At 53.6% G+C, this 24900-nt stretch overlaps 11 protein-coding genes across 11 annotated transcripts; 3 read left to right on the plus strand and 8 right to left on the minus strand.

Moving 5' to 3' along the window:
• Positions 1 to 74: 74 nt before the first annotated feature.
• J4E85_003039 (uncharacterized protein) lies at positions 75 to 752 on the minus strand (the record flags this gene model as incomplete). Its single annotated transcript, XM_051467312.1, has 3 exons — positions 75 to 355; positions 460 to 546; positions 602 to 752. The coding sequence occupies 3 exons, from the start codon at positions 750 to 752 to the stop codon at positions 75 to 77; spliced, it is 519 nt and encodes a 172-aa protein (XP_051328471.1).
• Positions 753 to 1257: 505 nt separating this feature from the next.
• On the plus strand, positions 1258 to 1889 carry J4E85_003040 (uncharacterized protein; the record flags this gene model as incomplete). Its single annotated transcript, XM_051467313.1, has 2 exons — positions 1258 to 1534; positions 1627 to 1889. The coding sequence occupies 2 exons, from the start codon at positions 1258 to 1260 to the stop codon at positions 1887 to 1889; spliced, it is 540 nt and encodes a 179-aa protein (XP_051328472.1).
• A 156-nt stretch (positions 1890 to 2045) lies between these two features.
• On the minus strand, positions 2046 to 2877 carry J4E85_003041 (uncharacterized protein; the record flags this gene model as incomplete). Its single annotated transcript, XM_051467314.1, has 3 exons — positions 2046 to 2393; positions 2450 to 2714; positions 2774 to 2877. The coding sequence occupies 3 exons, from the start codon at positions 2875 to 2877 to the stop codon at positions 2046 to 2048; spliced, it is 717 nt and encodes a 238-aa protein (XP_051328473.1).
• Positions 2878 to 4035: 1158 nt separating this feature from the next.
• J4E85_003042 (uncharacterized protein) lies at positions 4036 to 5823 on the minus strand (the record flags this gene model as incomplete). The annotated part of the gene is made up of 3 exons (XM_051467315.1): positions 4036 to 5463; positions 5514 to 5602; positions 5655 to 5823. 3 exons carry the CDS (start codon positions 5821 to 5823, stop codon positions 4036 to 4038), a joined length of 1686 nt encoding a protein of 561 aa, XP_051328474.1.
• Positions 5824 to 8042: 2219 nt separating this feature from the next.
• J4E85_003043 (uncharacterized protein) lies at positions 8043 to 8691 on the minus strand (the record flags this gene model as incomplete). The annotated part of the gene is made up of 2 exons (XM_051467316.1): positions 8043 to 8385; positions 8438 to 8691. 2 exons carry the CDS (start codon positions 8689 to 8691, stop codon positions 8043 to 8045), a joined length of 597 nt encoding a protein of 198 aa, XP_051328475.1.
• Positions 8692 to 10197: 1506 nt separating this feature from the next.
• Positions 10198 to 11821, plus strand: J4E85_003044 (uncharacterized protein; the record flags this gene model as incomplete). The annotated part of the gene is made up of 3 exons (XM_051467317.1): positions 10198 to 10458; positions 10504 to 10675; positions 10725 to 11821. 3 exons carry the CDS (start codon positions 10198 to 10200, stop codon positions 11819 to 11821), a joined length of 1530 nt encoding a protein of 509 aa, XP_051328476.1.
• Positions 11822 to 13066: 1245 nt separating this feature from the next.
• J4E85_003045 (uncharacterized protein) lies at positions 13067 to 15985 on the minus strand (the record flags this gene model as incomplete). The annotated part of the gene is made up of 2 exons (XM_051467318.1): positions 13067 to 13647; positions 13729 to 15985. The coding sequence occupies 2 exons, from the start codon at positions 15983 to 15985 to the stop codon at positions 13067 to 13069; spliced, it is 2838 nt and encodes a 945-aa protein (XP_051328477.1).
• Positions 15986 to 16716: 731 nt separating this feature from the next.
• On the plus strand, positions 16717 to 18958 carry J4E85_003046 (uncharacterized protein; the record flags this gene model as incomplete). The annotated part of the gene is made up of 4 exons (XM_051467319.1): positions 16717 to 16806; positions 16857 to 17476; positions 18432 to 18801; positions 18872 to 18958. The coding sequence occupies 4 exons, from the start codon at positions 16717 to 16719 to the stop codon at positions 18956 to 18958; spliced, it is 1167 nt and encodes a 388-aa protein (XP_051328478.1).
• A 369-nt stretch (positions 18959 to 19327) lies between these two features.
• J4E85_003047 (uncharacterized protein) lies at positions 19328 to 20698 on the minus strand (the record flags this gene model as incomplete). Its single annotated transcript, XM_051467320.1, has 2 exons — positions 19328 to 20290; positions 20348 to 20698. 2 exons carry the CDS (start codon positions 20696 to 20698, stop codon positions 19328 to 19330), a joined length of 1314 nt encoding a protein of 437 aa, XP_051328479.1.
• Positions 20699 to 22351: 1653 nt separating this feature from the next.
• On the minus strand, positions 22352 to 22732 carry J4E85_003048 (uncharacterized protein; the record flags this gene model as incomplete). The annotated part of the gene is made up of 2 exons (XM_051467321.1): positions 22352 to 22533; positions 22585 to 22732. 2 exons carry the CDS (start codon positions 22730 to 22732, stop codon positions 22352 to 22354), a joined length of 330 nt encoding a protein of 109 aa, XP_051328480.1.
• A 1155-nt stretch (positions 22733 to 23887) lies between these two features.
• On the minus strand, positions 23888 to 24859 carry J4E85_003049 (uncharacterized protein; the record flags this gene model as incomplete). The annotated part of the gene is made up of 3 exons (XM_051467322.1): positions 23888 to 24432; positions 24485 to 24541; positions 24589 to 24859. The coding sequence occupies 3 exons, from the start codon at positions 24857 to 24859 to the stop codon at positions 23888 to 23890; spliced, it is 873 nt and encodes a 290-aa protein (XP_051328481.1).
• Positions 24860 to 24900: the final 41 nt, after the last annotated feature.

Raw genomic sequence — 24900 nt, forward strand, 5'->3', positions numbered from 1 at the left:
GTACTTGCGATGATGACTGCAGAGAATTGACAGCAAATAGGATCGCATTAACATCCCAGGAATTTCGTATATTTCTACTCCAAACGATCCTCCTCTTCCCATGCTGTTTCCGACTCCCCAATCCTGTCCACAGCTTCAGTCACCATCTCCGAAACCTCCAAATACAGATCACGAAAAGCTTCCTCCTTCCCTCTACCCCTGCCCTCAAGTATGATCTTATCATCAACGACAAGATACATGACGTATGTGCTGTCGCGCGCAGGGCGACTACCCATCTTCCGCACACGAAAATACACGTCCGATCTGATATCCAGCTGAGGGAAGTAGCCTTGCTTATATAGCCAGGCCATATTCGCTACTCAAGAGGTCAGTAAACATACACAATATTTGAATACGGCCGATCAAGCGAAAAGCGAGGGAATTGAATGCGCGGGTCATGGTAAGGAGGGAAATACTCACTGGTCAAGCTAACATCGGACTTGGAGACCCGAAGCAAGAGCTCGTTGAATCCAATGGAGATGTCTTGTAGCGACAGATATTTGCGATCTGTATCTTGTTAGTTGATTTCGCTCTCATTAAAGTGGAGTTGGAACCAACGTACCGTTGGCATGCCATAGCCTAGTATCTTCGCGCTCTGCGACTTCCTCCGCTGACTCGGTTGAAGCAGATGGCGACTTCAGTGGGCTTTTCATGGATTCCGAGGGTTTCTCTTCTTTTCCAATACCCATGGAGAGGGCGACGTATCCCAGCATGGTCGTGGGAGGGAGCATACACAAGACGCATATCGTAGTTAAAATCATAGCTTGGTGTTGTAGATTGATGCACCAGAAGGCTTGTTGGTTTCGAAAAAGCGAGGACTGATGGTGAGTGCACACTTCGCTTATATATAACATCCAGCGCTTGATGTCTGGCTGTCGCTATGCGAACCTTGGGAGAGATGTTCAGGAAGCGAGAGTAGCCAGGTTATGTCTTCCACGCCCCAGAGACGACGGGCCAACCACACCTTCCGCAATTCATACGACCCATGAACAATTATATGGTCTCGAATGATAAGTATGGGAACTCTACAAACTTCTTCCCAGTGTCCCAAGGTTCACGTATCTCAGTCACATTACGCTTCTAACCATTCGAAAAAAGCATCTAAAAACACCCGCCCGCACCAACACCTCGATAATCCAGCTAAAAGTCTGCAAGTCGCACCGCCGCACACGTTCCTGAGGCTCAAAGCTGATCCCGAAATCTCATCAAAACTCCAACATGACGAACGGCAAAGCCATAACACCCGGCGAAAGCGCCCTCACTACAGGCCCAACTGCAGATCCCAATCGACCATCATCTCCAAGGTCCTTGGTATCAGAATTGAGAGTGCTGCTGGGAGTGATAGATTCCCGCCCGAAGCCCACTTTCGCACAATCGCAAGTCGCAGTCGAACTCAAATCGGCATTCTCACGTTATTTTATCATCTACGACGACGAGGACGACGATGATGATGATGACGAGGATGATCTTGATGAGTGGCTGAAAGAGAGCATAAGTGCGCAATCTCCCGCCCCATATCGACCCATATCTCCCCATGCCACCTTACCCTGTAGTCTTCCAAGGACAACTCGCTAACACAAAAGCCAGAGAATCTATCTTTCCTCGCCGTAAACAACCGTTTCCCTTCCAGTCTTTCGCTGAAGGACTATGCAAAGATTGACGTGTTGACCTCCCTGCGGGGTCATGATCAGTATGCGATGCTACTGGTGCACGAGAATAGGGTGTTGGTCGAGGGACAAGCTGGTGAACATAGTAAAATGGCCAAGGGCTTGTTTAAATCGATTGCGATGGAGGTGGGGAAGGTTATTAAGGAGAGGAAAGAGATGGGCGAGAGATGGGTCGGCCCGTGAGAGAACAAGGGGGTTTGTAGAGAGGACTGAGATGTTGGTGTTGGATATAGTGTGCATTGAAGACTTATAGCTATACACATACCAAACCACCAGTTGGATTTCATCCTCCACCGTCCACATATCCCTTCCTTACACCTCACATGTTCTACCAACAATCTATCCAGTCCACACATTGGGTCCAGGGCAAGTATACGTAGTAGCCTTGCTACCATATGTATCAACCATAATTCCTGGGTCACTCTGCGCCGCGTATCCGGGAATGTTCGCAAGGAAATCACCACTCGGCGAAGCACTGCCAGAACCCGTGACTTCAATTTGTGCGCACTCAGCATAGAACTGAGGTGAGTTGGCCTGGTGAAGAGCAAGAAGCTCGTGGCGAACGAGGTAGTTGCCCGGTGCGAGGGACGCGGGGACCTTGGACTCCCAGTACAGGTTCTTGAGGACCTTGGCGGTGCCCCAGCTGCGGCCCGAGAGGGGAGGTGCGGTCATGCCTTCTTGGTCGATCTAGCCAGCGTCGTTAGTAGGAGATTTCTGAGTGTCAGACTCGATAAGATGTGTACCTTGAACCACTTCTTTCCAGAACCGTCACAGCTCTTAAAGTCGCCAGAGCATTTATACATCCAGACCATGACCGGCCCTTGCTCGTGGGTCCATTGCTTCCAGTTTGCGCGGATCTTCCCGCCGGCTGCTACCTTGGCGGAGAGATCGGCTGAGGTGCCGCCGTTGCACATAACCTTCTTGTCGTTGACGCTCATGGTGGGGTTGTAGTCGGGCCATTGGCGTTGAATGGTCTTGGGTGAGGAGGAAGGCGAGAAGCCTTCGTATCTGGAGTGAAAGTCAGGTACTTGTCTTGATGGTGCTGCTGGAGTTGAGGGATGGCTTACCCGGGGTATGTCACTCCGTCGATGACATAGCTGGTGACGGCGCCGTGGGCTGCGGCTTGGGCTGCGAGAAGCGCTGTGGGTAAGAAGACGTTTGAGAACAGCATATTGAAGGCGAACAAATGTATGCTTCGAGGTGTGATATGATATCCATCCCGTCTGCACCCCAACCATATATACTCGCGTCGTTGCAGCATCGCCCGACCTCAACGCCCACCACTACTCTCCAATATACACCATGATCACATTACCACAGCCCACCACTCACCTCTTCCTGACAAGCCTTGTCGCGCCCACTTCACATAAACGCGATAGTACTACCTCAATATCCACGTAATATACAAAGATGCTGTGCCCGGACCGGTTAAACACCATTGGCTGCACAACACTATACGTGCTTCGCTAGCGAGCGAGCCTCCATGTCGGCTCTTGGGTCCCGAGCCAGATCGAGAAGATGATGGGACCGCGAGCGGTACCCCGGATGTTTAATTTGCACGCGAAGGTGGGGATGTACGGCGTGATGAGGCACAAGGTGAATGGCGCATGTTTTGTCGTGTAAGCGACGATGTTCTGGAATATGCAGAAGCAAGCCACATGGGAAGCGGAAGAGGCGTCGGTGGCAGTGGAGAGAAGTTTTAATAGGGATGTCGCTTCAGGTGCTCGCTGCGAATGAGTGCAGCGACGAATGATCTAAGCACCCAGCCAGTACTCGTACAATGGCGTATTGGCTTTGTTTGTAAGAAACTTTTGTCGGGTGAGCCTCACACTATAAGATGAGAAGCATCTTCCTAGTCACCTTAGATGGCGAGGTTGATGTTGGCTGCGCAATCGTGCTAAGGACCGGCACCTGCCTGAGGTGTGAATGCCACGTGCAGGATGCGTCTGGGTGCACTTCGTAACAGCGAGGCGTGGTTGAATGCGACCTGCCATCTGTGGAGTACCTAGCAAGGACCCCCGATGACATCATGGAAGCGATGTTAAAAGTGATGGAAGTCATGAAAGAGCACTGCTGCAGGTGTCAGCACAAGCACCAGGCGGAGGCGCTAGCCTTCACGCTAGCTGGGCGCACCTGCCAACGGGCCTTTCTTAGCACTCCGCGAGTTTCATCAACTCCACATGACACAGAGAGTGCAAAGAGCAAGATCATAAAGTGGGAATTCATTGCGAAAACGACTGTGACCCAAGGCGTGGTCTGGTATCTCTCACCCTGTCCAAATTTTGCAAGGAAAAACATAAGCACCTCCAGCGTACTAACAACAGATGATCTAAAAGTTCTTCGACGCTTCAACCCCCTTTCCGTCTGCTCCGTGCATGATTTCTTCATCGTAACGATCAGCATCGCTATCGGTGTAGGCGACACTGATGTCCGTGATCTCGTCGCCGACTTCCATCCAGACGTCGCTGGTCGCCGGGATAGGGCTGATCTTGCACAGCGCCCAGTATGTAATGCTTGCGACCAAGAAGCCAGCAAAGAAGTTGAGGTCATAGATGCGCTTCGCACCAATGGGTACGTCGCGACCGATAGCTCCTGCAAACCCGACGACGTTGATGAGGATACCAGCAATGTAAGCTGCGTAGCCGCGCCAGTGGAATCCAAGGGTGTAGTAGTAAGGACCAGTCTTCTTTCCAGAGTATAGGTCCTTGATCTGGAGGTAGCCTTTTCGGACGATGTAGTAGTCACAGATCATGACACCCGCAATGGAGGAAAGGAAGACGGAGTAGGCAGAGAGGTAGGTTGTGAAGTTGTTGGTGTCGGAGAGGAGGTTCCATGGGCACATGACGAGGCCGACGAGCGCACAGATGTATCCACCACGTCTGATACTGATCCATCGGGGTGCAAGTGCTGTCATGTCAGTTCCGGCACTGATGGAGTTCGCTGCGATGTTGGTTCCGAGTTGGGCGAGCGCGAAGGCTGCGGCGATGCAGAAGACACCGAAACGTTGCGCTGAGCCCCCCTCATCCAGGAAAGACTCGAGCAACTTCAAAGGATCCCAGATAGCCTCGCCGAAAATCACAGTGGACGACGATGAGACGATGATACCGATGAACGAGGTGATGGCAAATCCAATGGGGATAGTGAGCAGTTGCGGAAGGAAGGCGTTCGATGGCTTCTTCGCAAAACGGGCGAAATCAGGGTCATTGACGATCAAGGTAGCGAAGTTCGCAATGGCACTCATGATTCCGCGGACCATCATCCAACCAAGCGCAGATCCGCTGAGTGTACCTTGTTGGTGAACAATCGGGCCCAATCCCTTCGCACGAACGACGGCCCAGATGAAGAAGGCGACGCCAGCAGTCGGAACAACATAGGCCTTTACGGTAAACAGGTGGCGGATCTTGTGTACTGGCGGGTAGATGAAGGGTAGCGATCCAGCCCAGAAGAGGAAAAAGGACACAAAGGCGACGGTGGTCGTGCCGGAGCTGGGGATGCCGTTGGTGATGCCACCTGTACCGGGGCCCTCAGAGTCTCGCCAGTTGTTCCAGATGGCGCGAATCATGAGGCGAACACAAGTACCGCCAATCCATGCTTGTACGCCGTACCAGATACTGGCCATGGCGGCACGGTTGAAAACGGGCCATAATGCTCCCCAGATACCGAAAGATGAACGGTTGACAACGGGAAAAGAGATGTGGTATGTTGCGCCGATACGGCCAGTCATGCAGACAAAGCAGGCAGCGATGGAGTAGCCAAGCTATCAGTTAAATCAGCGAATGTCGGTCTAGTTAATATCGATTTCCATACCCAGACACATATCCAAGATTGCCACCATGAAAGACCGTCAACGATGTTTGCGGACGAGATCATCCAGGTGTTGATATTGAAGGAGTCGGCTGCGCAGTATTAGCCTAAGTCTGTCGTTGATTGGGAAAATGTTCGACGTACCGACCCAAAAGCCCACGAAATTCCAAGCACCCCATTGACGACGCTCCGGCTCGACAGGCTTCAAATCGTGGTTGAAGAGCATAAGCTGCGCTGTGGTGAGGTTGGGTTCGCTCTCCACGGCGAGCTTATCGGCCCAGTATGCGACCTTTGAGTTCTTGACTTTCTCCATGATTAGGCTATAGGAGAAGAAACCTTCGTCGCTGGAATGGTGAAGAGTCGAGGTTGCAACAGGCCTTATGAAGCTTTCGCTTCGGCTGCTCGAAGCCGCTGCTTGGTAGGATTCAAGATCCCCGCTCGGATGACGTGGGGTGCTGTCAGAAGCGAGTGAAGGTCTTGGTACGCCTAGTCTTGGTGAGGGTTGTTGGTGGAGGAGTGGCTGACGTTCAGGATCCACGATGGGTGGCGTCTGAGAGTAGTTGTGAGTTATGAAAGAGGTGATTAGATAGGCGCACTACTGCATGAGCGAATGTTGACGATGCTGAGGCTCCCATCTGGGGCACGCCCCATCTTAAATATCAGGAACGACTTCGCGCACCTCAAGATCTACCCTGGGTCCACTCCACGCCTAGGTGCTAAAGTGCCTCCGCATCGGAACGCTTCATGGTTGTGGTGGTTGACTGGTAGGCCCGTTCCGGTAGCCTTATCTTCGAGTTGCGATAGCCCACGCGGTGAGCTCCACCAAGATGCTCGCTGCAATTGCGCCACGAAAACTCCCGACGACCAGCCCCGTGTGATTCGCATCTGCACCCTGCATAGTCTCCGAGGATGAAGATGCAGACTTTGCAGAATTTGGGTTCTGGGCGTGTGAAGGATGGCAAGACAAGTGGGTGGATTTCCGCGGATGACGCAGCGCCATCGTAACAACGGTATCGCGTGCCCATCCAGGGTGTGTACAGATGTCTTGGGGACCATGCACGTCTGCACAGCTATCTCCGCGATAGGAGCCCTGCGGACAGAAATTTCGCTACTCTTTGACTCGATAGAAACATGTCACCACGTCCCTGGGCCCGGAGAAACTCTCTATCTTGCAGCATCCGACGCCATGATGGTTCGAGGTTGCGTCTCTGCGTTCGCTTGGGATGGTTAGCTGGGGTGCTATGGCAGGGAAGGGATAGCGGTTCTGCGGTAGGGAGATAAAGGCAATGTGGGGTATAACGGGGCGCCGCCCCAGCCACTCAGCGGCCGCCATGTCCAGTTTACTCGATGACATCGAGTAAACCGTCGGGCTGCTTATAACATACCTCAACCGCCAGCTTCCCTGCCTCAAGGCTCAGCTGTGAGCTTCGGCTTGCCAATCCCACTACCGTTGGCAACAACTTGCATGGTCATGCGCTTGTACATCCATGGATGCCTCTTGCGCGCTGAAGGCATCGCGCCAGCCTCGATTTTTCCCGGACTCGTATACCTCTTCGAGCTTTTCGATGGCTCGCATCAGCCTAGGTGGTTTCGGCGACGCCGTGCTGAGTGTGGGAGTCGCATGGTAGTACATTTTGCCCACGCCGAAATCGTTCTACATGCTTAGGAGTTTCGTATGGTACAAGCTACAGGCTGATCGCGTGCACTGGGAGTAGCGTGCAATGGGAGTAGGATGCACCAACCGATACTGTCCACAACAAAACGGAGGTATATGCTCAAGCAATACGTTAGAAGAGCCGACTATCGTTAATAGAAGGCACGTGGTCAAGTGGCAGTCGCTACCAACCTTAGAAGTTGATAACCCATAGCACCTTCCTAGGCGTGTCGAGCCCCGAGGTTTTCCCAAAGACCATCACGTGGCTGAAGAACAACACGATCCCACCCTTCAACCCCCTCGGACATTCGGACATCCAGCATCTCAGATCCCATCGAAATCTCCGCTGTTTCCAATCCCGAACAGAGGCCAAGATGTTCTATGCCTTGCGTGTTTACAACCACCATCTCACGATGAACGCGCAGATCGGAAACATTTGCCGAACAATGGCTGAAGTCGATACACCATGTCGAGATTGTTGCGCGTCCATCAAACATTATACGCCGGCTGGGGCTGTTTGTCTATCGGGCCGTTGAAAAATGCCCCAAATATGCAGCCTGGCTGAGCGAGGTTGTTTCGCACGTTGGCGTGTTTCAACGCCCGCTCGATGTAATCTCCCGTCCATAAGATCACAGTTCTAGACATGACGTTCACTGGAGCGTCCAAGATTGTTTCGCTTTAATGTACGAGTGGAGAGATCATAGCGTTTATTAGAAACGTATTGATTCGTGACTACCGTTCATTCTAGAGATGCCCATTCATACCCAATACCCAAAGTCGTGACGGTCATCCAAAACGCCGTGGAACAGAGCAAGCCACCCATTGCGGAACCAAAACAAAAGTCATTAACCCAAAGACTTCGTCCTTGTCTTCCCCTTCTAGTGGTAGCCGTTGCCGTGCTTCGGCTTCTTGTGCTTGTCCTCGAGCTTTGAACCAAGGATGGAGCCCGCTATGGCTCCAATAATGCCGTGACCGCCCATCTTGTTGCCTCCGAAGTAGCCAGCTGCACCGCCACCTAGAGCACCCATGAGGCCTCGGTCGCCTTCAGCCTGCATATTGGGGTCTGTGGCGCCGTATTGCTGTCCTTGCTGCGGCTGGCCGTACGCGTTGTGGCCCTGTGGGTACTGGTCTGCAGCGTATGCGCCCTGCTGAGGGAACTGTCCTGATGGTGCTTGACCAGGGTATTGGCCTTGTGGAGGGTATTGTTGTTGCTGGCCGTATCTGTGATCGAATTAGTACAGAGACAACTGCATTGTAAAGCATACTCTCTTACCCTTGCTGCTGCTGGTCGTATGGCGCTACTTGTTGGCCGTGCTGGAAGCCGCCGTGAGCAGGCGCACCATACTGCTGGTTATAGCCTTGCTGTTGGTAGCCCTGCTGTTGCTGGTCGTAGTAGCCCTGGCCTTGTTGCGGCGGGTAGCCTTGTTGCTGGTAGCCACCCTGTTGTCCGTAGCCTTGTTGAGGGTATTGGCCTTGAGGCGGGTATTGCTGGTAGCCCTGGTTGTATTGATCGTAAGGGCCGGACATGATGCGTGTGTGTGTTTGTAGGACAGGAAAGGTGAGTAGACGTTGGTGTTGCGCTGATGAGGGGTCGATTGAGGGGTGGTTGACGTAAGATTGGGGGCGAGTACGGAATACGGGGTACGGGTTGATGTGTGAATGAGGCAAGAGCGTCACAACAGGAACATCAGAGTCTTATATCTACTGCCACCAACTGCCGCAGCACCCATCAAGATCTGCTGACTACCAGATCCGATGACTGAACAATTCATCGCGTCTTTGGGGGCGGAGCTGCACTCAGCCTCAGCCACCCAGAGGTCAAGCTCGTCCGGCAGCCACGGCCAGTTCGGCGCGAGCGAACCGCCCACGACTCAACGCCGCATCATCCGTCGTGCAATTCCTAGCGGTGCGCAATTCGAGCGCTGCGCATGTTGACGTAATGCGACTTGCCTTTTATTGTTTCCAATCGAGATGTACTGACCATCCTAGAGAGCGATCGCGGCAAGGCAGGCTTGGCTAGCCTCAGGAAACACTCTCTTCCGCAAGCCCACCAAACCTTCTTGCGAAACACTGTGTGCCTCTTGTCCACCCAAGAAATTGGCCTCGGCCGGATTCTCGCGAAAGCCTGGTCCCCAGCACCGCCGCATCGCGCTACCGGAAAAGGCACATTGTGGAGCCCAACAGCAATCCACGCCATCCGAGGCGCAGCAGTCTCTGCAGTCCGCGGACTAAGTGTGGCGTCGTCGTATGCAGGCTGTACGACATCGCGCATTTCGCCGAATCCCAGAGCATCTTGTAATATGCGGGGAATTATCAAAGGGATTAAGCTCTACTAAACCTCACATTGGGCTTTCGACATCCAATATCTGTACGTCGGTCGTCGGTCTCACGACTCAACCCCTGTGGCGTTTGATCGTCCCCGGAAACGGGAGCTGAAACCTGACCATGGCGCCCTGAGACGACTTTAAGACAGCACCCCAAACCTTGCACGAGCATTTTGTTCTCGATCATGGCACATCTTACCCCATTGAGGGTAATTAAGCGCATTCAGGGCTATGGAATCTCGCCATTTGGATCACTGCCGGCATCGCAATTGCTGCTAAACGCTCCGTAATGATCATAGCGGCGCATCCACATCTTCGCGTCTCCCCAAACTGACATGGGACCAGCAGCGATTCACTGCTAGTGTCATTCATGCGCGCTCATATCCCACCCCTCCCGCTATTCGCATGAACGTGTCTCGTCTTGAGCGTTCGCCCAGCCTTTCGTTGCACCTTTGCTGACTTTGCTTTCCCTTCTGTCCTTCGTTCCGCAGGCCGGCTTGTTGCTAATCACTTACATACATTCGCTCATCACCCTTTCCTATCGACTACGCTGGTCGCGGTCCTACAGGCTTTCGACTCAAACACCACCTTCGATCACGACAACCTTACATCGCTGGACGAGTTTGCGGATTATGTCTGGTGGAGAAATCGAGACGCTGGAAGATTGAGAGGGGCTTTCCCTATTTGACGCCATCGCATACCGAACGCAATGCCCGCTCCATGGCGCCGTGGAGTTTACGACAAGGTGGATTATGTTGTAGTGGAAAGAGACGGTGTTGAGAACGAGATTGAGTTGGTGGAAGACGAGCCTACGCCCACGCTGAACCGACTATCACGAGCAAGACGTCAGGAGCCAAGCCCTACAGATGGAGACTACGACAGCGACTCTGACGACGATGACTACCCCGAGAACCCGACCATGACGCCTATGACAACACCTTCGCTTATGATACCGTCCGGAAGTGCAGCAGTAAGCAGCGTCGCGCCAAAATATGGACTTGGCTAACAAGCGCAGATGTTGGTCACAATGACTCTCAGTGGTCTGGAGCCAGAGGCTACGACACCTGCCTTGGCTGAGAGCGACCCCACGGAGACCATCGTGATTGCCATGCCACCGCCCAGACCCCATCATGACCGTCCCATCTCCCAGACGACTGAGCACCTGCTCATAGCTGCTGGTTCAATCGGTACGTTGAAGTCATGGTGCTTCTTGAAATGTATACTGACATACTCCAGGTGCGACTATCATCATTGTCATGGTCGTTCTCGCCATGTACACCATGAAGAAACGAGGTCTTACATTCAAGGACGTAATTCAGCAAGGCAAGCAGCAGCTCCGTCGCGGACCCCCACCTCCACCACCATCGAGATACGGTCAGGATAAGAAGCAGTTCGATGATGGATACGCGTATGGCATGAACGACTCTTTCCGCGCGCCTCAACCGACAGTCGCACCTGTACGATCTAGTTCGCTGTCTTCGCAGAAACGATTGCGAGACCTCGAGCGAAGCGACAGCTTCAACCAGCCTCCGACTCGGGATGGAAACATGAGCTTCTACGATGACACACCGTCGCGTGCAAACTCGCATCGTCGAAATGACAGTGCAACACCCTCATCACCGCTTTTGCCCATAGAGGGGCGACGGCAGAGTAACTCGACTCGCAACACCAGATCTTTGGATGGTGACGAAGAGTCGCTGCGATACCCTGAACCTCAGGAGCAGACTAGAAACCTGCCTCCTCCTCCATCTTTCCGTCAGTTCTTGTCGAACCGTCCTTCAATCTCTCAACGACCCGGTTTCGGCGGTGCATCCGCAGCAGCCGCAGCCGCCGGTGGTGGCATGGCCAGCAGATTCAGCTGGACAAACTCCCAAGCTCCTCAAACCCCGCATGACCCCTCTCGCGACACTGCTACCCAGCCTCTTGGCCGTGATAGCTTCATGACAACGCGATCTTCCGTTCCTCGTTTCCGCACTGTCGACTCCTGGGTGAACCAGCAATCCAACCGCGTCGAGGAACAAAAGCTCAAGCAACAGTTCCGCATGACACAGTCTACCACATACTCTGAAGACGAGGTTCCCGAGATGCCAGCTCTACCGTCCTCCGTTCCCAAGAACGCAAGCGGCATAACCAGGCAACCGAGTGCTGCGGGTCTAAGCCGCAATGGCAGCAAGAGCGGTCTAGTAGGAAGGGACATCAAGCACCAGAGACACGATACCCAGACGACGGCCCCAATCTTCAAGGCACACCCAGGCACGGAAGTGCGCTTCAGCACACGCAGCGCTGTTCCTTCTGAGATCTTGGATAGGGGACGGGATAATGTCGCCCTATGAGCACCACTGAGCCACTGTTGTCAACCACTTCGTGTCTAACCTGTACAATCAAGTCATATCTCCTTACCAGTACCCCGTCAGCGTCGTCACTTCTCCAGCATCAGCATGTTTTCTTGCATTTCCGAGCGCGGTATCATGGGGACTTGGGGGTTCGGGACAAAAACGGGATGGAAAACAAACAAACAAGCAGTTCACCACCGGAAACCAGGAACCATCCAACTATAACAGACTTCTTGTTTCCACTCAACTTTGTTCCCAGCCAAGGTCTTCTGCGCTATTCACCCATCTGTCTATCCTTTTGTACATTGCAACTTTGTCCGCCTTTTTAGCTTGAGCTATCGAAATATCCCGTAGAGTCATCTTCCTCTCGCCATCTACTTAGTAATAACCAACAAATTCCGGGTTTCTTCTTCATCTGAAGAACCCATTGCCATGTTTCGTTCCCGTGTCTGTGCTCGAGTGCATTCGTGTATGCGTGACGTAGCCCATCCCAACTAAATCCTCACCATCGTCACAAATAGCACGCTGACAGCATACCAGGCTCGTATATCACTGTACCAGGTCAAGAAGACACCCGTGCCCTTTCACTCCCACCTCCACCTCCCGAAAAATAAGCTCATAACCTCCGACTTGGCACGATCTCGCATTTACCAAGCCGACGACCAGGGTAGTGGTAGGGACGTCACGCCGATCAGATAACCGGTTTACCGATATGCCGAGGGTATTTGACTAGCTGAGACGCGTCTTGCTGACATGGAGGGCGTTAGCATGGAATAGCATGACGTCCAGTCGGTAGGTTGACAAAGCGGGACGCGTTTCAGGTGTGTCTGGGGTTCATAAGATCATTGCCGTGGAAAGCGGAAATGGAGTCCGCGGGCTGTTACTGCTGTGCGGACGACAAGGCCGCGGACGGGAAGGTTGGGCGGTTGCGTTGGGGTTGTGAGGAGAAGTGCGGGTGGCAGATGCATTTGACGGAAACCACGAGACTGGGAACAAGGGATAGATCTGTTCGGACATTATTCCGACAGTTTTGAGAGCGTCCTTAGGATTCGTACTTGTGTTTTGCTAGCCATACATACTTTTACTAAGCAAATAATGTCCAAGCCATCTCAAAAGATCATAACCCGATTGATCTTGACGCATAATCCCAATTGCTGTCCGGTCAGCTAACCCTGAATAACTCATAATCCGCCTCGAAATGCAAAAACGCCCAGAACAATGCAATAATGAGACAGAGGACACCGTTTAGCGCCCACGTCTAGCCACATCTTCCAAGAAGCCCAGCAAGAAACTCTTATCAACGGGACTCTTGCCTCCGCTTGCGCTTCCCGCTCTGGCTTGACCGGCACCCAGCCCGGCTAGACTGACACCATCGTTCTGCTCTAGACTGATGCCTGCATCGGCTGGGTGACTAATTGGCGGTATTACAATGCTAGGCGCCTTTCCGTCTCCGATGCTGCTGATGCGACTTCTGTTCGCCATTCCTTCTGGACTGGTTGCACTCACACTGCCGTTCGCTGGTAGTGGACTGACAGGGCTGACGAGGCCGGACATGGACGTCTTTGGAGTCGGCGGGAGAGGTGATCGGGCCGGTGGTATTGGGCTCTGCGTTTGGGGTTTCGGAGATGGAGATGGTTTATTGCCGAAGAGCGAGAGCAATGCGTTCTTCTGCTCCGAGGGAACGGAGTCTCGACGGTCCATGCCTGAAATGGGCGGAGGGACGGGTGAGCGAGACGGCAAAACTGCTGGTAGGGTTGGCGGAGGCTTCGGTGAGGACCCCTTGAACATGTCCAGCAAGCCCTGTGCATGCGGTGTCGTCTTCTCTCCTGTACCTGAGCAATCGTTAGTCTCATCTACAGGTTCGGCTATGAGGCCAGAAATAAGCAAGCGCGAAGGGATAGACGTACTTGCTGGTCCTGGCGCTTTTGACTGTTGTTGAGGCCTCTTCAAAATCTGAGGCTGGAAAGCAATTCGCGGTGATCCAGAGACCTCGGCCGGTGGTGCAGGTTGAGGCGAAGCTTGCGGCGCACGTTTGAGTATCTGCTGAGGCATGAAAGGCATATTCGTTGCTGGCGAGGGTCCGCGTGAACTGCTGTTCGTCGGCTGCCTGTTTTTCTTCATGGTGTCGAAGTCTGGCGCGTTCACTGGCCCGCTCACAGTAGCGGAAGTCATATTGGCCTTACTAGGCGGAGCATTGAAGACGGCAAGAAGAGCAGCATTGGGCTGTCTAGACGGGTCTGCGACAGGTTGCGCAGACACATAGCCTGGTGTTGTGGGGAGCGCAGACAGCTCTGCAGGTGCGGGATCCGGACTTGCCAGCGGCGGGGTAGGTCGAAACAAATTCAGTAATGAATCTTGATGAGCGTTCCTCGGCTTTGGCTGTTCAGGTTCGAAGTTCGAGCTGATGGGAGGTGACTGAAACTGCGGCGGACTCGGAGCGAATTGTGCTTGTGGCGATACGAGACCATGCGGCCTGTGTTGCGGTAGCGGGTGCTGTATCCTGGGCGTTGTTTGCGAGCTTCGGTGCAATGGAGCGGCGATTGTGGTCTGAGGCGACGGTGGGAAAGTGGGTTGCTGATTCTCGTTCTTGAATGAATTCAGCAATCCGAGTGCATGCGCATTCAGATTTGGTGCGGGCAAATTGGACGCCGATGGTATCGCTGGTCTTCCGTTTCCGCCTGCGAACTGTGAATCCCCCATCTCCTGGAATTGGGGCCGCAGATTGTGCTGATCAAACGCTTGCTGCATGTTTGGAGGCTGAGGTGGAAACATGGACTGCTGCTGCTGCTGCGGCTGCGGCTGTTGGTGCATGAAATGAGGCGACATATGTGGCGGTGGTGGCTGCATTCCGTTCATGTGACCTGGATGCCCTCGGAAAGGCATACCTTGGTGTGGTGAGAAGAAAGGAGGCGGAGGCCCCATGTTGCCCATCTGCGGTGGTCGTGGTCCATGCTGGCCATGGGGACTTGACGGCTGCATGGGCGGGGGCATCATCTGTTCAAAGGGCGTCCGAGGTTGTTGGTTTCCTGCATGCTGGTTGTTGCCCTGCTTGAATAGAGCCAGGAGCGGGTTTCCTTGGGGTGGTGGTTGGCTGGGGGCCTCCACCGGCGGTGACTGCATGCCCACACTAAGGAGACGCTTGAGTGCCTCCGCTGGGTCTTGACTCTGTTGTGGTGCCTGATGCTCGTTTGATAACTCTGGTAACGAGTCGCTCGGGCGGTGTCCGCGACCTAACCGGGCCACCATCTCCGCAAAGTTGTCGGCCACCTGGGCATCGGCGACGGGCGCTGCCTGATTGACCGTAGCCTCGTAGAGCGTGTTCTGAATGTCTTCGTCATCAGTTACTGCCACAGGTGCCGGAGCAACGTGCGCGCTGTTCCGTTGCCTCTGCCTCCCAAGCCTGTGCTGTTGCTTTATCCATTGCCTCAGAGGCCCCAAGAACGGCGCGACCATGTAGAAGTTGCTCTCCTTGATCAGGTCATTCCCGTTTCCCTGTTGTTGCTGCACCTGGTTTTTCCGCCTCAGAGTAGGCAGATCGGTGAGCTTGTACCAGTCGATCTTGGAGATTTCCTTCCTGGTCCGCGGCTCGAAGTATGTGTCCATGGGCACGCCGCGGAAGACGTACAGCATCATACTCTGTTCGCGCATCGTGACGGTGATCTTCTTCATGTGCTCGTCGGGCTCGACCAAATCAGCCTCGCGCAGATCGTAGCCGGTCTCCTCCCAGACTTCGCGCACGGCGCAGTCGAGATCCGTCTCTTCCTTGTTGATCTTTCCGCGCGGGAAACTCCATTTGGCGCCCTTCTTCCATCCCTTGACCAGCACGGCGTGGGTCATGTCCTCGTTGAGCATGATGGCGCCGCGCACCGGGACGCGGGTCTTGTAGGCGAGGAACTGCTCGTAGGCCTGCTGGTGCAGCTCCTCCGAGTAGGCGGAGAAGAGCGGGCAGTGCTGGAACATGAGCTGGGAGAACTTGCGCAGGTGCATCGAGGGCAGGTTGTTGGGGTCGAGCGGACGGATGAAGTCTTCGTAGAACCACTGGGCTTCCTCGATCTGGAAGCATATTCGCTCCACCGACTGGAGTTCTTCATTGGGCAGGTTGACGATGAAGCGCACGCAGAGGTCGTCCAGCCAGTCAACTAGTGATCTGTTTGTGTTTGTCATGGTGGGTGTGTGTCTGGCCCGTGTCGAGCATGCCGCGTTGAGCTTGCGTCGCAGAGAGTGGTGGGGAGCGCTCGGGCGCCAGTCAGCCAGCTATCGCGCGTCGCGGGCGGCGGGCAGTAGCGAGAGGGTCTAGATGAGGGAGAGGTTGTTTGCTGCGAGGCTGCACAGCCGCAAAGAATGCCGAAGAATGTGGGGGGAGCGGGTGGACGTGTTGTTGATGTGTTGTCAAAGGCCTATCGGAGAGTTGGGCTGTGGCTGTCGGCAAGAGCGATCGACACAAGTGTGGCGGCTGTGGCTGTGCGCGCAGGCGAAAGAAGGAGCGGCCGACCCAGGCCATGACGTTCCTGTCTGGGATCGCGTCACAGAATCAGGGCACCTGGACCTGGGCAGCTACAGCGACTCACCGCCAGCGCACCTCGATGCGATAAGTAGGCCCGTCGTCTTCGCCCTGCCGCTCCTTCTTGTTCTTCACAGCTCAATCATACTCTGTTCGTTGCCAGTCGCCCGCCAGCTATACATAGGGCAGCGACGCGCCCGTTTCACATTTTCCCAGGAGAAGCGCCGTTGGCCAACCACACAACACGCGCGCTTTGAGACAGCCGCACCACCGCGCACTGTAAAGCGACACCGTTCCAACAACACAAACTTATAAGGCCTCTTGGACGGTCTCATATACCTGTATTCATACAACTCCCCTTACATCACGAACAACCTCAGCAACACCACCCAACATGGCAGGCATGGTCGCTAAGTACGCCATGAAGAAGGCGTTGGGCAAGGAGATGGAAAAGTACAAGTCCAAAGACGTATCTGGACCCTACGTAAGCGAACCTTCTATCATTTCGACGTGCGCAAACTCATTGTACCCCAGGACCCCTACTACGCATTGCAGCCAGACCCAAAGAGGCCCCACAAGATGAAGAAAGTCAAAAAGGACATTCCCAGCTACATTCCCGAGAATGATTGCGTTGTCCTAGCCAAAGCCCGCAAGTCCGCATACAGGCTCGACTACGCTCTCTTTACCTTTATGGGAATCCGATTTGGCTGGTCTTCTGTCATTGGCCTTGCCCCAGCCGTGGGTGACGCCGCAGGTTCCGCCTTGGCCTTGAACCTCGTTCGCAACATGTGCAAAGTGGAAGGCGGACTGCCAGCCAGCGTCCTTATCATGATGCTGTTCAATGTCGCCTTCGACTTCATCATCGGCCTTGTTCCCTTCATCGGCGATCTTGCCGACGCAGCTGTCAAAGCCAACGGCAAGAACGTGCGCCTTCTCGAAGAGCATCTCGACAAGCTCTACAAGCCCAAGGAGCTCGCCGATAGAGATTCCAAGCTTCCCAGAGAACGACGACCGCGCCCTGCTTCTGTCTACGTCGACTTCGACGATGAAATTGATGAGCGACGCAACACCTTTGAGGACGACCATGACGATGTTCGCCACCCTCAACGTTCCTACGGTGGAGGGCGTGTTCACGACGAAGAAATGGGCGGACGGTACGACAACCAACCCCAAAGATCGCGCAGGGACGACAGGCCTAGCCGCAACAACACTAGGAGCAGCAGACGTTGATGAGTACTTCCTTATGTCTCTTTTCCTAGCGTCGTTTCCTATTACAGCATGCCAGTACTATTGTTAGACCACTGCTGCATTTCATGCATTGTGCATTGTGCATTGTGCATTGCGCATTTGGCGTTGGCGGTTGCTCGTACTCTCTTTGAAACTATACCCTAACTGCAGTTGCATGTACACAACAATATTATGTATACTCTTTGTAATATCTCCGATGTAAGACCCGGATTCCAATCCTCTTTTCGTTTGTTGATTAGGCTCTATCACGTTCACGTGTGGACCCAGGACGCTTCGTCCCTGCAACAGCGTGTGCCTGGATCTGATGGGCACCAATGGAATTCTTCCTCCATGTTGTACCCGCAATTATACTACCTAATCCACGACCACGACTGCTTGCTCGTCCAAGGTCCGTGTGCTTCCTTCTATCCGTATTCACACAAACTTCTCGCGTAAGCGTCTGGCATATGCTCGCCCATATAAATTCTAGTGATTTTGACTCTGTTTCCATGCTCATTGCGTTCGCGTTCAACCCCCCAGCAACAATTATAGTATACCTTGCTTCAAAGCCCTCGCTTCTCTTCCCATCATGAAGCTCCTCATTATCTTGTCGTTCGCCCTCAGCGCCATTGCCGCCGCCGTCGTTGCACCTCGGCAGCCCACGTCGCCATCCCATATCATCGCCCTGGGCATTGACAATTCCGATATACCCCTCTACTCAGACGCCGACCCAGTCCCCACTGTCACCACCTCAGAATCAACTGCAACTACTGAAGACAACTACCAAAACGCCCGCGACAAAATTCCCTTAGTAACCGAGCACGTCACATCCGCGTACAGACTGATATGAGACACTTGCTAACTCCGCCCCTTTCCTTACAGAACCTCGCGCCCCGGCGACCCCGAACCCATCGTCATCCTCCCCTTCTACTTCCAGGTCATTGAGAACTGCCTCCCGGACAACACCATCCAGGCCCGCGGTGTATACAAGAATATGGATTACGTGTGGGCCTACACTCTGGCCAAGGGCACTAATGTCCAGGTTGATCACGGTATCGGGGGATACCCTTTTACGTTCCTGATCGGACCTTTCGATTACAAAAACAGCAACCTCCGTTTCTCGTACGACAACGGCGATGACTTCCACTGCGAGTGGAACGACAGCGAGTCGTGGAAGCGTTGTGGCGAGTGCAGGACGGGTTTGTGGAGTGCGCCGAAGCTTGACTGTAATGGGAGCGGAGAGAAGACTAGGGTAAGTGGTTCCTTTTCTTGCATGTGCCGCGTCTTGGAACTTGGTTTTGCTAATTGTGGCGTGATTGTAGAAGAAGATCATGAATTGCTCGTTCATCATGGGGTGGAGAAGTAAGCTCACGGGACATCCCATCACTCCTCCTGAGGGGGCGGCCTGATTTCATCGTTCTTTCGAACCGGGCAGAGAGCATGACAGCTGGGTTCTGGAGATTGCAGGAAGGGACGCGGCAGAGGTTTGCTAGAGCACTTCGTCACATGTGATGGTACGAAGGTGGCGGAAAGGACCAAAAACAATCAGTGACATGAGGAATCACGCTTCGTTCATGACACTGGTTTCCAACAAACAGATATCGAATTACAACATATTTATTAGCCAAGGGTATCAAACTATTCTGTTTACCCAAAAAATGGAGAGTCATAATGGACATGCCGCCCTCATTACCCAAGTACCCGACCCAGGTCAGACGCCGATACCCAATGCTTGACATTACTGATGCATTACCTCCACACTCTCACGTCCAAAGCCTTTAATCGACGATGACGCCCTTAGCGCCAAACCTCTTATGGCCGTAGTCATTCTCATCTTCGTCACCGTCCCAGTGGACGGCCTTGCGCGCAGGCTTGTGAATGCGCACGCACCATAGGAAGTAGTCCTCTAGTGGCAGCAAATTCAAGAGCACCCTGTTGCCAGTCCATGCAAGCCCACAGACCATGGCGCCCGCCACGGCATCGAGGATGAAGTGGTTCGCGGTAGCAACAATGGCGACCAGGATGATAGCAGGGTATGCGACACCCAAGAAGATGCAGAGCATGCGGCGGGCAGACGGGAGACGCATGCGCAGACCCATGGTGAGAGCAACGGTGCGGGATCGGTTGTGCTGAGGAGCAAGAGGAATCGACATGATGGTCAGGCCAATGAGGAGCGAGTACCCGAAATGCAGGGAAGGCATGGCAGCGTATTGGTTGCAGAATTTGTTCTGCGTCCACACGCTGCTTTCGCCCTCGGCACCGTGAACAGTATCGACGAAACCGAAGCTACGCGCCTCTTTGCCGACGGAGCCGGGAACCTCGGGGTCGGAGAGCAGACGCGGCGGCATGCATGGCCACAGCGTGAAAACGATGAACGCAATCAAGTTGCATGTAGCCATCGTTCTGCGCCTGGCAGCATACAGCATTGGTCCTGCCGGGCTGCCATCCGCCTCGCCGATTGGCTTGTTGTGGAGGGGAAGATCGATTCGGTTGCGCGTTGTGGTGTAGTAGAAGAGCCATACCAAGAACAGGATTGTGCCTGGAATGTGGATGAAGGAGTACGTGCGGTTCGTCCAGTGGAGGAGGAAGGGGTGCTTCAGGAACCACGCTTGAACGTCGAGTTCAAGGAAGATGTGTAGTTTCTGTTCGAGGTGGATGATTTGGAGGGCGTGGCGGCGAGCGACGTTAACGGTGCCTTCGACCATGGTTACTGCGGAGAATGCGCGACCTAGTTGGTACACCTGAGGAAAGTTAGCATCTCTGCAGAGAAGATGTATAGTACTCGCGCGTTTGCTTACCCAGTAGATAAGCGCCCAGTACCAGGCCTCCACAAGGAAGGGAAACTTCTTCAGCAGTCGACTGAGGAAGTAATCCTGGAACCTCTTGGTATTCGGGCTCATGACCTCCTTCTTCATACCCAGGACTACCACCTCTCGTTTCCTCCATTTGGGTTCCTCGTCGACATTGGCGAGAAGCGACGCGCTCGACGACGGACTAGATCGACCGGAATCTGGAGAACTTGACCGCGGCGAGTTTTGGTATACTCTCCGCCGACCAATAAGGCGGTATTCGGTGTTTCGGTTTACCCATGTACCTCCGAAGAGTAGGGTGACTACCACGAGTGGTTCTATGAAGGCTCCTGCGCCCATGGTGGGGGACTACGCGCGAGGCGGCGATGTATAGGTGGTATGGGTGGTCGCGCGATGTTTGAGCAATAGTATGCTTCCCGGGGGTTCAACTCCAATACGATAACCCAGAGGAACTGAGTATATTTGTAGGGATGGCGGTAGTGTTTGGCTAGCCGGTCGATCCGGGAATCTATGCGCGGAGGTCCTGACGCAGCGCTGTATCGTACCTTCTGCTCTGACTTGAAGGGTAGAGGTGAGGAACTCGTGGGTGTTTCAAGAACAAAAATGTTAGCTATGACAAGCCCAGAAGTCTTCGCATCAAGGAACAGGCAAGAAGACTGGCCGATGCCGAGGACTACATCCTACACTAAAGGCAGGGCTCATGGCGCGTAGTGAAGTCAGCGGAACGCACGGCATGCGTAGAGTGACTAAACAGCCACAGCAGCCACGGACAGGGCAGCGGACGTTCGGACGAAGCTGCGCTGCCATGGCATTTGGTGCGGCGTGGCCCTGCTGGGTGCAGAAGGAGCCGGCCTTCCGATGTGACTGCTTGCTTAGTGTCGCGTGCTCGCACATCATTTGCTACATGTTGCGTCATTGACATTTCAGAGTTTTGACAGCAATGCTCGGTCCCAAGTACTTATCGCGCCCGCGGACGTCAAGAATGCGTCCAACAGCAAGATTTCGTCCCAGTGGTAATGCGCGCATCATGGGCGAGGATTGACGCCTTCGCGCGGCGGAGTCCTGTTGGTTGCGAAATATCGTGGTCGGTCTCACATGAACACGCGACTGTCGTCCATAGGCTTAGCTTCCGCCCAGTACCGGCACTAAGCCGCTTTGGTAGATGCGCATAATCTTCGATTTCGATCAAGATAATCTCCCGTAGCGGGTACGGAGTCTCGCGTCTTGCCGGTGCCGATACGCTTACGCGCGAGTACGAGGTACGAGAATGCATTGGCACTCATCGTTTCTAAACTGCACAATCTTCACCGCAGCTGCGTGGTGTATAGTCCACGGTCTCGACGAATCATCCACACCTAAGCATCCTGCCGCCTCCATCTGCCCCCGGATGCTCCGTACACTGTTGAAACAGTTTCTTTGTATAGCGTTCACGTATAGAACTCTACCGCCATCATGCTGCACGGCCTCGCTCAGCACACCTGCATCGTTCTTATAGGGTTCTCCCAAACTATAGCAGTGAATTAGACCTGGGCATCACCCAGGTCTGCTTGCGACTCACCTTGCGTCAGCATTGACCAGGAGTTTGCGGAAACCATATTGGAAAACATGAGCGCATGAAAAGACCCGCACAGAGAACATAGGCACCCAACACCCTTCGTAAAATGTACCATCCTTACATATCAACGAGAACCGGAGAATAGTGTCTACTAGCCCCTCGACATTTCAGCAACAACACCGGCCTACTAGAGAGGCCTAGGTACACTCCCAGCCCAGTTTGATCAGGCCACGGGGGAGTACTTTTTAACAGTCAATGTGGGTTCTCAAGTCAAAGGCAAATCAGTTCAAGTGCTGACAGAATTTCATTGTCTCACTCTCAGCTTCCACTACTCTTTACTCTTCCTTTTCCACGGCCCGATCTACTAAGAAAAGAGCGGCTCAGCAATCGGGCAACGTCCACTCATCGGTCTCCTGATCTCTCCGTTCCACCATCATCTAATCGCAGTAGTAGCCGAAGCTGAGATAATCCTCAAATCCATTAGGGTTCGAGAAGCAAGCCGCCACGCCAGTGTCGATCCTAAGGTTGCCGCCGTTGGTCTGCGACTGGTTGGGGCCGGTGTAAAGCGTAAGATGGCACCCAGGAGACGTGACCAACATCTGGATGGACCCGCGGGGTCCTTTGCGCATTGTTAGAGCATGATGCCACGTCAATGATGTCCGGAGCTTACCTGGGAAGTTTCCCTTCACCACAGCGGGGTTGAGGTCGTAGTTCTCTTCGAAACCTTGGCAGCCGGGATGGTCGAAGGAGTTGAAGCGGATTCGGCCATTGGCGGCTGCGAGGGGAAGGAGGGGAAGAAGGGCGTAGAGGAACTGCATTCTACTTATTGGTGCTGGTGTGAAGGGTGGTTGTGTTGAGGCTGGGTAGCTTGATGCTTGGTGTTGGAGGGGAGGAAGATGAGGTTTTATACCTGAGTGCTGTTTTCAGATCCAAGTCGGGATCTTCATGGTTCTTCTCACAGTGCAGCAGCATGCGTTAGCAATACGACACCATCTGATGATTACCTTGTTCGTGGTAGCTGGAAGCTGAGGACATTGTGCATCTTCAAGGACCGATGCGGTGTAACTTTCTAAAGTCGTCAAAGTAATCTGTTTCGCGTCGTACAACTTACTCATAGCAGCGATCTGAATACGGATGCTCTCCTTAGGTCAGCTCTATCCAGACGTAGGTCTTCCTGTTTGAGGATGATGGTATCGGTTGCTTGTTGCTGGATACCTCGTTTGGGGGAAATGGGGTGTACAGGTAATGAACTGCAGGAACTGATAAAAACTGCTTTCTTGGTCAGCTTCCTAGCTCGTCGTAGCAGGCTTACTGGTTGACGTAGTTAGTCATTCGCGGTCAACGTTGCGTGTAGATACACCAATCAGGCGTAGACCTGTATATTAAGCATGACATTAGCATTTACTGCTCCTGTCTTCATGTTGCACACAGTGCGCAAGATAGGAAACATTCTACGTTAGCATATCGTATTGAACTGCACGTAAGCGAGCGGCGCGTCCCATCGCCTTCGCTCGCCTCGCTGATCTCAACCCGCAATGGCTCAACACAGCGCTCAACGTCGAACATACGGTGTCAGATGTGACATTCTGATATTATTTAATTTAATGAGAGCCGGACTAGGGTGTAGTCCGTCTTGACCACCACTCTGAGACGAACGCTGGCCTACCAGAGACGCCCGAGTACCATGCAATGCATGGCGAACATGATGTACAGCGAATGTATCGGCTGCGATACGCAATGAAGCGACGAGTCTTTCCAATTTGCAAAAATGCCAAACACAAAAAGAGACCAGCGTTAGCTGTGGGTAGGAGACGCATGGTTACAATAATCCCGAGTTTCCTTGACGCCTCGCTGAACAGAACAAAATAGTAAGGGAAGGTATAGTGGTAACAGTATATGGACAGGCCAAATTGGCGGACAAAGGAAATGTGTGTAGTCATCAACGGTGATAACTGGTGGCGCTGATGGGACTCTCAGCACGCGACGCTGTTGAACGGTGCGGTCTCTTGGAGGTCCTCGACAAGGTCATCCACGTTGGGGAGGTACCGTCCCAGCATGTTCTGCTTCTCCTCTTGCGACCGAATGTGCTTTCTGGTCGCACCTCCGCCATCGTCGCCAGTCGCAGTGCTTCCCCGCCGCTCGAAAGCATTGGTCAGCTTGCTAGGACTCCGATGCGGGCCAGAACCTGGGATCTCGGGCATGAGGTAGAAGTATAGGAATTCCAGCAGCTTGACTTTGACGTTTTGTGTAGTCTCTTCGTCCTTGAACAGGCTGGTCACGGTGAGCAGGCCGTCCATATGCTCAAACACTCGCGTGTTTTGTGGTGTCGCAAGAAGCGCGGTGACCAGGACGAGGAGGGCTTGGGATTGGATGGCGGGGCAGTTGTAGGGGTCGAGCAGGTCGAGGAGGACGTTCATGTAAACTTCGCGACCGAAGATGATGCGCGATGGCGGGTGCAGCAGGAGAAGACCCTGGATATTCGATAACGAGGAGAGGATGAGGATGTCGTTTTGGCCATCTATCGGTAGTTGGTTAGCTGGTGTTCGGCATTTTCTAGTCGGGCCTCTTACCCTTACTGCTTCCCATGCCCAGCAGTCGATCCAGACAGTCGGCTACTCGTGTTACAACTATAATTGTTAGTATACACTGGCATTGTTGCAAGTTCTCAACTCACCATTCCACTCGAATCCCTCTTGCAACCGAAAGAACTCGCGAAAGGCAAGATCGTCTGATAACTGCCCCAGCTTCTTCGGCGTTGGTTGTTGCTGATCTCCCAAATTGAGCGCAGAGGCGTTCCGTCGGTGGCCCGGTGGTGAGTTTCGTGGCTTGCCGCTTGAAAGACATATTTGCGCCAACATGCCCTCGATCTGGCGCAACCCTTTGCGAATCTTCTGCGTATCCTTGGACGCTATGTTGTCGAATGCGAGGGAGAGTAGAGCCTCCATTGTGAAATTGATCTGAATTTACCGGTGCAAAAACAGTAGCG

This window comes from Alternaria conjuncta (assembly GCF_024043145.1).
Source record: "Alternaria conjuncta strain BMP 0040 chromosome Unknown scaffold_4, whole genome shotgun sequence".
In the NCBI taxonomy this organism is placed as follows: Eukaryota; Fungi; Ascomycota; class Dothideomycetes; order Pleosporales; family Pleosporaceae; genus Alternaria; species Alternaria conjuncta.